General features: G+C 45.3%; 1 protein-coding gene across 6 annotated transcripts in view; it reads left to right on the top strand.

Moving 5' to 3' along the window:
- Window positions 1–12,285, top strand: part of Arhgap10 (Rho GTPase activating protein 10) — a 246,939-nt gene that overhangs the window by 84,277 nt on the left and 150,377 nt on the right. For 5 of the 6 annotated variants that reach the window (XR_009594838.1, XR_009594839.1, XM_060393189.1 and 2 more), the window contains 2 exons: window positions 2,429–2,500; window positions 8,319–8,420. Coding sequence is in view for 4 of the 6 variants with exons in the window: in XM_060393189.1 (XP_060249172.1) it covers window positions 2,429–2,500; window positions 8,319–8,420 (174 nt within the window). In the remaining 2 variants the exon portion in view is untranslated. The remainder of the gene's footprint in view (window positions 1–2,428; window positions 2,501–8,318; window positions 8,421–12,285) is intronic. The other variant, XM_060393188.1, reaches the window with a different exon arrangement.

Raw genomic sequence — 12,285 nt, 5'->3', positions numbered from 1 at the left:
TAGGTGGGTGATTGCCCATGCACACTCTGGGAGCAGTTGTCCACATTTCAGGTTTTCCCGTACTCAGTTTACTTAGCTTGCAGATGTGACTCAACTCTGCCCGCTTCTTTTTGTGTCTGCTTTTGTATGAGCTACCGTCAAGCCTTGTTCCTGGGGAGACCCCAGGGACCACCTCCAAGGCCTTTGCTGACAGCAGTGGATCTTTTAAAAGATGTAATTATTATTCTATCTGTTCTCTGCTTCACACCCTGTGGTGGGTTGTCCTGACTGCAGCGTGCTCTGGGCCTCTGCTGTCACTCGGCGCTTTCTGTCCGGTCAGTGTTCCCCTTTGACATTGCTGTCAGAGGCAGTGTTTCTTTTCCTTTAATCCTGTGCCTCTGCTGGCTCCAGGCTGTACACAGCTCCTCCTGATCCTCATGTTCCCGATTGCTTCTCATCTTTCAGCACTTAGTGTAGAGACGGAGCACATTCTGCCTTATCTTCTTTGGTGAGGCCCTCGCTACACTTGGCCCTACTTTTCTCCGATTGAAGGAATCATTAGAATTTGCACTTGTGCCTCCCTTACTAATCAGCAAATTTCATGAGGGCCAGGAGGCTGTTCGTTCTAATGACCATATTACTCGGCCCAGGTGCTCACTTAATATTTTACTGAGCTGCAGGTTTGGCTGGGATGGCCGTGACGGATGGGTCAGTACCCACTTGGTACTGCAGTGTTCTCTGGGGTTTGCTCTTCCCTGTACTTCTGTGACCATCAACATTCGTCAGCCTCTGTTATTTCTGGCATGCTTTGCCAGGCTGCTTCTTCCTTGAGCATGCTGCCTCTGCGAGGACGTAGTTACTATATGTGGGATTATTCTGCAACAACAGTAGGCTAGATATGGACGTAAAAGCTTTGAAATTGACACAGGTCGTATTTCTTTAAAAATTATTTGTTCAGATTGTATACATGTGTGTACACCTGCCACTGTGTGCTTGTAGAGGTCAGAACAACTTGGGGTCAGTTCTCTCCTACCGTGTACGTCTTGGGGACTCAAACTCTGGTTGTCAGACTTGGTGGCAGGCGCCTTGGCAGGTCCAGGGACATCGGCTTATGGAGACTGGCTGTGAGCCTGGTCATTTGAAAAACGTTGGGAGATCCTCTGGTGTCTGTTCTGAGATCCGGTGTGGGCCACCCCAGATCTTCTTGGATGGCCAGCATCCCTGCCGCCAGCCACTTTGTCTCTGCTCTCTTCAATGTGTGTGTCTCTGCGCCGTCACTCTTGCAAGTCACATAGTGCTAAATGTAGAACATTTACATGTATATATTTAAAATGGCTTGGAAGATGAACCCATTCCCTTGTGTGGGTGGTTCTTTGAGTCTGTTACCACAGCTCTTTTGCAACTAAGCAGCAAAGTTTCCAAATGGGTGAGTAGCATTCCCAAGTCCTTGTGTTTGGGGGGACAGTTACATATTTTGTATTTTTATTGTACTGTGAATATTCACCTTAGATGATGTGTTTATGTAAGAAGTGAGTGCAGAGGAGCCTTTGGTTAAGTCCAGCACCTGCCTAGCAGGCAAAGGGGAGGGGAGGGAACTAGATTTGATTTCTGATATATATCTTTTAATCATTTACCATGTCCCCCTTGTTTTAAGCTTGAGTTTATTTTTTTAGGAGGGGGCTTTGTAAAAGGTGGATGAAATGCTCTTGACTAGTGTTTTGATGTCCTTCCCCTGTTCTTGATATTTCTGAATCTTGGAGCTGGAGGCTGAGAAAGCCACTGTTCAGTAGCATATTGTTACCAAGTGTGCTTGGTATCCTTAGGCAAATAATCCTTTTATTTGCATTTTCAGCATTTTGTGGCTTTGAATGAAAAGCCCCAACTGAGTCAGTGTGAGACATGAATGAGATTGTGGTCAGTGTGTGTGTGGCCATCATCTGGACCCTCCCCGATGAGGCGCTTGCCAGCAGGCCCCAGCACCTGACTTGCTCTGACTTTCTGAGTTGCTAATATACCTCCTATCCTCATGAGGGCAAGGGATTGCGATGTTGGAAGGATATCCACAGTTCTCCATCCCTCCCTTAGTATAGTCTGATGACCAGTGAAGGAATGTAACTGAATTTTAAATTTCCGAGGAGGAGGTGAAAAGCGCCTCACACAGAAGTGGGTTCGTGGGTGTGATAGAGCCCTTGTTCACAGAGAGCTGGTTGGTGTGAGCTGGGGGCTGAGTGGCCCGTTCCTTGCCAGCTGCTCCAGCTCTCTCCTGAAAACGTTTACAGATGTGTTGCTCCTTGCTACGTGACATAGCGTCTTAGTTGCTATGTTGGCAGAATGAGGCAAAACAGCCAAATATGTTGCTTATTTTACTTCTGGGTGGAGTGCAGGAGGAAAATGAAATGCTATTTTTTTCCTAATGCTGTGTTCTTTTGTTATTACTCTTGTTCTCCAGGCATTAAGTGTAACTGAAACCCTGATTAAACCCTTGGAAAAATTCAGAAAAGAACAACTCGGAGCTGTAAAGGTCTGTGTCTGATTTGAGCTTGTAAACAGAACAAGCCCCTTGCTGTTGCTGTGCACTTTGTTCACCTTTGGCAGGGTGGAGGGCGACGTTGGGCAGCCGTCTGCTGTCTGATGCTTTAAATGCACTTTTTCCCCTTCGGGAAGGGGAAATCGAAAACCTAACAAACACCTGGATGGGTAGTCAAACATCTGGTAATCTTCTTTGGCTAAACCTTTCTCTGGAGCTTAACCTTTTCCCCCTCTGTAGACGGAAGGCTTTCTCCGCTGTAGAGACTCAGCTGTGTGTGCATGTGTCTGTGTGGAGAGCTGGGACACTATGCGACACTTAAGATTTTTAGGGACACTGCCCCACTGAATGCCATGGAAACTAGGAAGAGGTTATTGCTGTTGGGATATAGTTTCCTTGACTCTTGTAAACATTTATTGAGCTTCTATTAAGTGCAGGTGTTTATTGTAAGAGTGACCCATAACCCCCACACTCTGGGGATGTAGCCAGGATTTCTGGGAATAACAGAGCAAGCAGCTTTGCTACAGAGAACCTGAATACATTTAGCAACTTCTAAGATTTGTGATCTCAGCCTTAAAGTTAATCTAGAGATACAATTTTTAGTAATTTTTTCTCCTCCCTTCTTCCTCCCTTTCTTCCTCCCTTTCTTCCTCCCTTTCTTCCTCCCTTTCTTCCTCCCTTTCTTCCTCCCTTTCTTCCTCCCTTTCTTCCTCCCTTTCTTCCTCCCTTTCTTCCTCCCTTTCTTCCTCCCTTTCTTCCTCCCTTTCTTCCTCCCTTTCTTCCTCCCTTTCTTCCTCCCTTTCTCCCTCCCTTTCTCCCTCCCTTTCTCCCTCCCTTTCTCCCTCCCTTTCTCCCTCCCTTTCTCCCTCCCTTTCTCCCTCCCTTTCTCCCTCCCTTTCTCCCTCCCTTTCTCCCTCCCTTTCTCCCTCCCTTTCTCCCTCCCTCCTTTTCTCCCTCCCTCCTTTTCTCCCTCCCTCCTTTTCTCCCTCCCTCCTTTTCTCCCTCCCTCCCTCTCTCCCTCCCTCCCTCTCTCCCTCCCTCCCTCTCTCCCTCCCTTCCTCTCTCCCTCCCTCCCTCTCTTCCTCCCTCCCTCTCTTCCTCCCTCCCTCTCTTCCTCCCTCCCTTCCTCCCTCCCTCTCTTCCTCCCTCCCTTCCTCCCTTCCTCCCTCCCTTCCTCCCTCCCTTCCTCCCTCCCTTTCCCTTCTTTCCCCTTCCTTCCCCTTCCTCTATCTCCCTTCCTCCTCATACAGGGGTGGGGATGTGGGATTTTTTTTTTTTTTTTAATTTTTATTTTCATACATAGGGAAAAACCCTCAAAATACTTTGGTACAAATAAATGTTGTGCCACACTGCACAGTGGTCAGCCCAGCACCCACCCACCCACTCAATTAATTAATGGAGCCCTTCCCTCTTGCTGGTGTTTGTTCGGTCTGATAGTTTGACCATGCAGGTTGGTAACCCTGCCCCTTCCCCCAGCAGTAGATGAGCTGAAGCGGCTTCGGCAGCTTCCTGACTTTGCAGCAGGAGATTGGATGCCCTTTCTGCTCTTCGGCCAGTCATTGCCTTACCTGTCAGATGTGGCTCGACTGTTGTACAGCTGCCTTCTTCTCTTTCTCTCTGATCGTGTCTTCTCTTTGGAAGCTCGAACATGCTGCTCCTGTTTCATTGTCAGACACTACATAAATACAACATCTTGTTTCATAATCAGTTAGATGGGGGTGGGAAAGGACATGGATTCTTTTGCTTTAAAGTAAGAGAGATTTAATAACAAATTGCTTTTTCTTTTTTAATTGGCCCTATATACCTCATTAGGCTTTGTACATTTCTTCTGTTGACCATCAGTAGAATCTGCTCTCGTGCCTCCCCTCCCCTGCCCCAGGCTTCCTTTGTGTTCTATGTTTTGTTCAGCAAAGCAACCTGCAAAAGTAAATGGCCCCTTAAAGGAAGAAATTACAGCAGTGATTTCTGTATGACTCGTACTGTGTAGTGACCAAATACTCTCCCGAAGTCCCATTTCTTTGCAGTTTCATTCTGTTTCTGGCAGTGGGTTTATGAAGGATTTAGCTACATTCTTGGTCAGTACCATATGGGGAGTTGCTGTCTTGTCTGTTGACATCTCCAGAGAAACTAGGTGGGACCCTGGGAGAACAGCTCCACTTTAAACACAGAAAGTAGAAGTGGTCCCCTTCACTAGGTGACATGTACGCAGCCGTCCCCTATGTTATATTGTTAGATCTTTAAAGGACCATGCTTCCTTTCCCTGCCTTCCAGAAGCCTCCACCTTCCGTAGCATGGATGTCTAGAAAGGAGCCTGCAGTTTAGGTGTGAGTGTGTATCTGTGTGTCTGAGTGTGTGTGTGTGAGGTGTTTATGTGAGTGTGTCAGTGTGTCACAGCTTGCTTCCGGTCCTGTTTTGACTAGCACATGCTGTGTCCTTTGGTTAGTGTACTCACGTGGGATGCTTTCAGAAGACTTTAGTCTCTTAGTGTGAAGAGCTTTTTGAAAACCAGCACGAAACCATTTTCATGAGATAAAAACAGCATATTTAAAAGCTGACCACATCAGAGTTTTCAGATGTGGTGTCAGCATTTTATTTCCTCCCCTCTTCTCCTTCTCCCACGTGGTGACTTCATCCGCTTTGCTTTGCTTTTGGATCCATCTGTGCCTGCATTCTCTAGTTCCTAGAGCCTAATTACATGTTTAGCTGTAATCTAAGCTGCGAGCTGGTTTTTGTAAATTGGATTTTAAGAAACCTCTAAGGTGCTCTTGTAGACTTTTTCTGTTTTGATGGATCTGCCTTGAGTCATGCCTGTTGAGTTTGGGCTTGTTTCTGTTTTGAAGGTTCTTCTGTGTTTTTTTTGTGTGCCTGCTGGGGTCGAACCTTGTTTGAAAACCCATTGGCCTGGGCAACACACCGGCTGATTCTGGCTGTGTAATGGTCCTGTTGGGAGATTACTTCAAGGCCTGCTTCATTTCTTAACGCATTTTCACACTCTCCTTTTTCTGGACAATGCTGGCCTGTATTTCGCACTGTCCCTCAGTACCCTTAGAGCAGTTGCTCATGCAGGGCAAGCACATGAGTAAGTCTGCTTTCCTGACCGATCAGGTAGTAGTGCAGGCACGGGTCTAGATCGTAGCAGCAGTGTCTAAGTATCAAGTAGACACCCCAGACTGTGCTGACAGATCCTTCAGCCGATCTCGGAGAGAACAGTCTGATGTTACACAGTAGACAAACATTTAAACACAAGACTTGAAACGAATGTCCCCTTCGTATATTATGACTCCTCACTTCAGCCAAGGAGGACCAACGTACCAGTGATATTTTCAAAACATTTCTTTCCAAGAATATGTCTTAACAGACTTAATAAAAACCGGCTTGCCAGGATTCTATAAGTGGCTGCAGAACACAAGTAAACCTTATGTGGGTAGTTTATCATAGCAGGAGGCTTGGTAAAGCAGGGGTGTTGCTTTAATTTAATGCTGTTGCTTTCATTTAAGTTCTATAGCACATGTTTGTGCCTGTCAGGTGACACAGTGTGAGGGGCCCTGGGGCACACAGCGAGTTAAAGCACTGGCTAGCCTTCAGCAGGTCTGCGGGAGAGGAGGCGACGGGAAAGCAGTAAGGATGCCGTAGAAGGGGCTGTGGTAAGCTGAGCAGAGGTCTGGGCTGTTCCCCATCCAGCTTCGGAACACGCTCAACCCTGTCCGGGATCCTACTTCATCCCCATCAGCGTCCGGGGGGGGGGGAGCTGCGCTTTGGGGCCAGCTACCTCAGGCCTCAGTCTGCCTCGGAGGGTGATTGTAAGAGCTAAAGGGATCTTGAAATACCCACCAGCTGTCAGGTTTTGGGCCTGATGTGTATGGCTGTGGTTATTTTATCACCCTGCTTGTGGCTTGCTCCCTGTAGTTTGCCAAAACAGAATTGCTCAGGTTTTTGGTCCACTCTTCATTCTGGATAGGCTGCGATTGTCTATCCAGACTGTGGTGACAGTGCCTCTGGTCAGTGTGTGCCCTGGGGTGCTGTGTGGGCACGCTCACTTGTCCTCTGATGGTGCCTTGACTTGTGTAGAGAGGCTGAGGGCAGGTAAAGAGGGATTGTAGGTGGGGCCCGATGGCACATTGGGATGCCAAGTGTGAACAGAGGACAGGAGTGAAGGGAGGGACACTTACCCTCTGGGGTGCAGAAGAGAGTGCTTCCCGGAAGTGGGCCTGACCTGGCAGCAGGGTTTTGGTGGAGCATGGAGGGTGGGTACAGAGGGGGCAGGACTCTGCTGACCTAGGATGTGAAGGGAGGGGCAGGGGAAGAGTGACCTTGGTGACTGCCTCGTGCCTTTTGGGCCTTGCTCCTTGTGTGGAGTGTTGTTTCACTCAAATAAAAAGGGAAGAACTGGAATCACCCAAGAAAGTGTTTATATTCTCTAAGCTACTCAAACATCAAGTGTTATTTAATGTTTATATCAGAAAAGGGAAACTTTTTTTTGTTTCTCAAGGAAAGTTGTAAAATGTAGTTAACTATAGATAGTCATGTTAAAGCAAACTTAATTTTAAAACTTCCCTTTTCCAGAACAAAATTGTGGTATATAGATGTGTTCATATTTTTATGATTTTTTTTGTTTCCATGGACAAGTAAAGGTTTTAGTAAAAATTATAAACTGCTTGTGAACTGAGAGTGTTGGATTCTTTTTGTCATGGATTGCTGTTTCCTCATTTCTTGTTTAACCCCCTATCTGGATGTTGTATGTTTTTTTGAAATCTAGTAGATCTTAGAGCTTCTACTGTTTGTTTTGCTTAGATAGTCCTTGTTTTATTCTGAGGTCTGATGACAATCTCTGTGTTATGGCTTCATTTTTTACTTGTGACTCAGCCCATCTGGAATTAATTTTGACATGGGTGGGGTTCTGTTTGTTTCCCAGTTAACCAGTTAACACCAGTCCCACTGGTTAAATAATGCATTTAACATGGAGAGCTCTCTGTGGGGCACCTTTGCCTATGTGCTCCTCCTAATGCATTTAAGAGATCTGCAGGTGTGAGTTATGGGTCTCAGGTCCATGAATTTTCCTCTTCAATCTATATATTTATAGTGGTCTTCCTTTTGTCCCACCCTGCTATTTTAAGTCATATTTTTACTCTTTAAAACGTGTAATTTTATAACAGATTTAGAAAGTTTATAAAAACGTGTTGAGATTTTTTTTTTTCCAGCTGTTTGATGAAAATTAGAAGTGATGACATGTGGCATAGGCTCGTCTCCCACATGGAGATGAGCCCCGGTCTGTTACGATGCTCCCGTTGAGGCCTGTTTGGCCAACCTGATGCATTTCACAGTGCTACTGGTTGGCTCAGACCCTCTTGAGTTTATAATGTCTGCTTCCTAAGAAACGTTTGCTGTGGTTAGCTGGAATGCTGGGATTTTGTTGCCAGTTCATAGTATACCTGGGTCTGGTGTGTGATGTTGGAAGGAAAATGTTCCATTCTCTAACGGTTCCTATGTTAAGATGTATATAACTTTAGGCTTTCTCTGTAGTCCTGGCTGTCCTAGAACTCGGATCCCTGCCTCTACTTCCCGCATGCTGGGATTGAAGGTGTGCACCACCACCTTGTTTTTTCAGAAAAGTGTCACCGTGGCGCCGGTGCCGACTCGGGTGGGTAGCGGTGGCTCGAGGGCGCAAGGTCGCCTCAGCAGCTCCAACGTATTCACCGCTTGCTTGTTTGATGTTTAGACATTTTTTTTCATATTTTTAGCTTCTGTTGGGTTATGTGTGCATCAGATTTAAATGTGTTATGTATAACCACTGTTGTCTGGCTTTAATTTGTAGGAAGAGAAAAAGAAGTTTGACAAAGAGACAGAAAAGAATTACAGTCTTATCGATAAACACTTAGCTCTGTCTGCCCGGAAGAAGGACTCCCATTTGCAAGAGGTATGCTTTCCATGTCTCTGTTGATTTGTTTCCCAAATTTAAAATAAATTATTTTAAAAAATATTTTGTACTTGTGGAAGCTTGTCACTTGAAACCATAGACATGGGGAAAAAGAACAGATACAGCAGTGAATTAAGAGTGGAATTCTGGGAATGTAGGCAACAATGAATGTCTTCCAGTATTTGTAAAGTACTCACAATAAGAATTCACAATAGTAAATATTAGGCTCTGAGCCTTTCACAGGAACACATATGTTAGTCAGCGTTACAAAGAACATGCAGCTGCTAGAGCAGGGCTCAGTGGCCCAGGCCTTCAGTCCCGGCAGAGGCAGAGGCAGGTGCATCTCTGAGTTCCAGACCACCCTGGTCTACCCAGTGTGTTCCAGGACAGCCAGGGCTACACAGAGAAACCCTGTCTTGGAATACTTAAACAAGCAAGTAAACCCCAACAAACCCCGCATACTTTATATATGTGATATAAACAGACAGGCCTGTTCTTGGCTTTTAGGCTTCCTTGATGGGTTGAAGTGCTTCATGTACGCGAGAACAGCGTTAGCTGAGTTGAAAGCTCAGAGGCGGCTCTTGCTGAAGAGAGTGGGTCTGTTCTACTCATGTTAATGGACTCAGCTTTTTAAAAAAGCAATACGTAAGCAGAAAGGAATTTATATGTTAGCTCTCATTTTCCCCATTTCTTCCTAAGTTTCTTGACTTTTTTCCTCCCTCTCATAGGCTTGAATAAAAACTTCAGTTATTTACAATATGGAACACATTGGCTTTTAAAAGATTTCTTTTAATTTTTAAAAATAATACACTGTGTATGAGGGCCTGTGTAGGCATAAGTGCATGTGTGTGCTGGTGTGTGGGTGGCCCTGTATGGGAACATGCACACTACTGGTGCCCACACAGGCCAGAAGGGAGTGCCAGGTCCTCCAGAGGTGGACTTGCAGTTGGTTGGTGTGAACTGCCTGGGACAGTGCTGGGAAGAGAATTGAGTTTATGCAAGAGCAGCATGCACTCCTTTTCTCTTATCCTTAAGAATATGCACACACACAATTATGAAGTATAATTGTAAGATCACATATACTGTCCATTTCTTCCAGCTACTGAGGATGTCAGTACCTTTCCTCAAACATTTCGCCATCTCCTTAGCCTACAACATAGGGTTTATTCTCAACGATGTGATGTGCCGTATAGGATTATGACTTGCCAACAGTGCGTCAAATTGCCTTTCCTCCATTTGTTGAACACACACGGATTTGGACACAATGATCTACTGTATATGTAGTTGTTGACATATCATCCACATGATAATAGTAGAAAAACCCAGCTTTTGTATGCTTTACTCTGTGTGTGCATACATCATTGATTTGAGACCTACAAGTGACGTTTTCTTTTGTGCTTATTATACCTTTGACATTTGGATGGCATTTAATAATTTATAAGGGGAAAACAGCCTTTTTTTTATTACCTAATCCTCACTGCAATGCTTGGCTCCACCCTCTCCTTGTTGCATTCTATGTAGGAATTGAGCAGTGCTTAGATAACCCCTCAGTCTGTTTTGCAAGGACAGCTGTTGATTTTATAGGCCTGCTGCTCTTCCCTCTGTCTTCATTGTCTCCACTTCCACTTTCAGTTATTTGAAAGAACTTTTATGCCTGAAGTTAATTTCCACCTTCGCATCACTCTATTGGGTCATCATGTTCTAAATGTTCCTTGTGTGTATGTAGGAGGCAGCCTCATCTCCATCAGTCCACCAGCACATGGCCTCGTCCCATGCCCTTTCTTTTGAAGCCTTGCTGATGGTCCTCCAGAGACCCTTTGAAGGCTACGGTCTTGTTTTAGTTCAGTCTGCTATCCATTCTTCCGACCCGCCAGAGCCAGTAGTTCTTACTAAGTACAAACAGGATGTATGTACAGTGAGTTATGGCTTTGACAGTGTCATCAGTGTCAGGGATAATTAAGCTGCAAGTCATGGATTTGAGGAGGCCCTGAAGATGTGTGCTTTCAGTTTCATTTCATCTGAATGTATTCTCTCTCTTGCTCTGTTTCCTCTTCACAGACCACCCCCCCCCCCCACTTAAAACAGCCTTCTTAAGCATGTAGACCTTAACAGGGAGGAGGCTTTAAAACAGAGGAGGCTTTACTTGGATGCTCGTTGTTTTTTCGAGCTGTCATGTGGCTGATCGTGAGTGAATTGACTGGTCCTGGAGGTTAATAAAGGTTGCTGAGGATGGCTTCGCAGACACATAGAAAGGCGTCCGAGCCATCTCTCTCGTTTTAAAGAGGGGACTAGAACAGTGTGTTCTGTGCTGTCTCCTTTTGTATTTCTACTAAGAGCTGCTGCTCGCACCCTGTGGGTGCTGGACCCAAGGGCCTTCACATCCATCCATGTCCCTAAGTTGTAGGCAGTTTCTGTGCTCTAACACACATTGGATGGAAGAGAGCATTCCAGTCCTCTTGGCTTTAATGTTTGTTTTCTCCCAGTAGACAAAGGGTACTAATTCGATTTAAATACCACTGGAGAAATAATACTTTCAACAATTTTGTGTGAGACTGACCTTCTGTCTTCTACACGTGTAGAGCCACAATTGGATTATCATACGCAGGTGTTTATTAAAAGCCAACAGCTTTTGCTTAGTGTTCATGTTACTCCATTTTGTGTTGCTGTTACAAAACACGCAGGGATGGGTATTTTATAAACAAAGTATTTAGCTCATGGTTCTGCAGGTCTACGAGTACGTCGTTAGCATCTTCCTGGCTTTGATGAGGGCCTCACTCTGGGCATACGGTTCATGGGACAGCGTGTGCGTAAGAGACTCAGGGAGGTGCCAGGCTCCATAAAACAAGCTGGTTGCTTGGAAATTCACTTTCAAAAGTAGTGCTTCCATGATCTGATAACCCTGTAGCAGAAGATTCTCTCACCCCAAGAATGACATATCAGAGGGGCCAGGCTTCGCAGTACATTAAAATTTGCCGGGCATATGTAAACTGTATTCAAATCATAACATGTAAAAAAAAGTCAGTGAGCACATTTAGACTTCGCAGGGTAAAAGGAGTCATTCTGTACTCCTGAGTACAGCAGGCATATTGCGGTTTTGTTGTAGGTTATGCGCCAACTGAATCATAAACACAAGGCCCGCAGTCCTGGCTATGAGGAAGCCATAGCAGGGACCGCTGAGCCAGCTGACTCTGCATATAATAATCCCCAGTGATTATCGAAGGAACCAGTGCTTTCAGCTCCATGGTGTCTTAACTGCTCAACATGATTACAGGGTTTTAGCTTTGGATTATTGGTAGCTGAATAATCGGGCTGGTTATTGGGGACACAAAACATTATGGTTTTTAGGTAGAAAATCTCACTTTGGTAACTTTACATTTCAACTTTATTTTACTCAAAGCGTTTTAATACCAGACAAATACTGACTTGCTTTTAGAAACTTCTGAAATTTTGTTAAGATATTTATCATTGGGTTTCTTTTAGCTCTTTGAGTACTACTGCGTCATTGGCTTAGTGATTTACTTGGCTGTGCAGCCATCCCAGCATCTCCAGAACGTCTTTGTGCCCGCCCAAGCAGAAACCCCTTTACCCATGAAGCTGTAACTCCCGTGGCTCCTGGCCCCACCATTGTTCTGTGTTACTCTGCCTAGCTACGTCATGTATTTGGGGTTCCTCTGCTCACGTGTGATGTTTATGAGAGCCCAACAGCTCATCCATGCTGTAGCATTGCCAGACCTTGCTTTCTTTTCTTTTAAAGCTACAGTCTTGCTGTGCAGTCAAGGCTAGCTGTGAACTAGTCCACCTGCCTTAGCTTCCCAAGTGCTAGGGTGACAGGTGTGTGTGTTACCCAGTATGATTTGCCTCCTTT

The sequence above is a fragment of the Meriones unguiculatus genome, chromosome 10 (assembly GCF_030254825.1).
Source record: "Meriones unguiculatus strain TT.TT164.6M chromosome 10, Bangor_MerUng_6.1, whole genome shotgun sequence".
NCBI classification, from domain to species: Eukaryota; Metazoa; Chordata; class Mammalia; order Rodentia; family Muridae; genus Meriones; species Meriones unguiculatus.
This window is presented reverse-complemented; position numbering and strand designations above follow the sequence as displayed.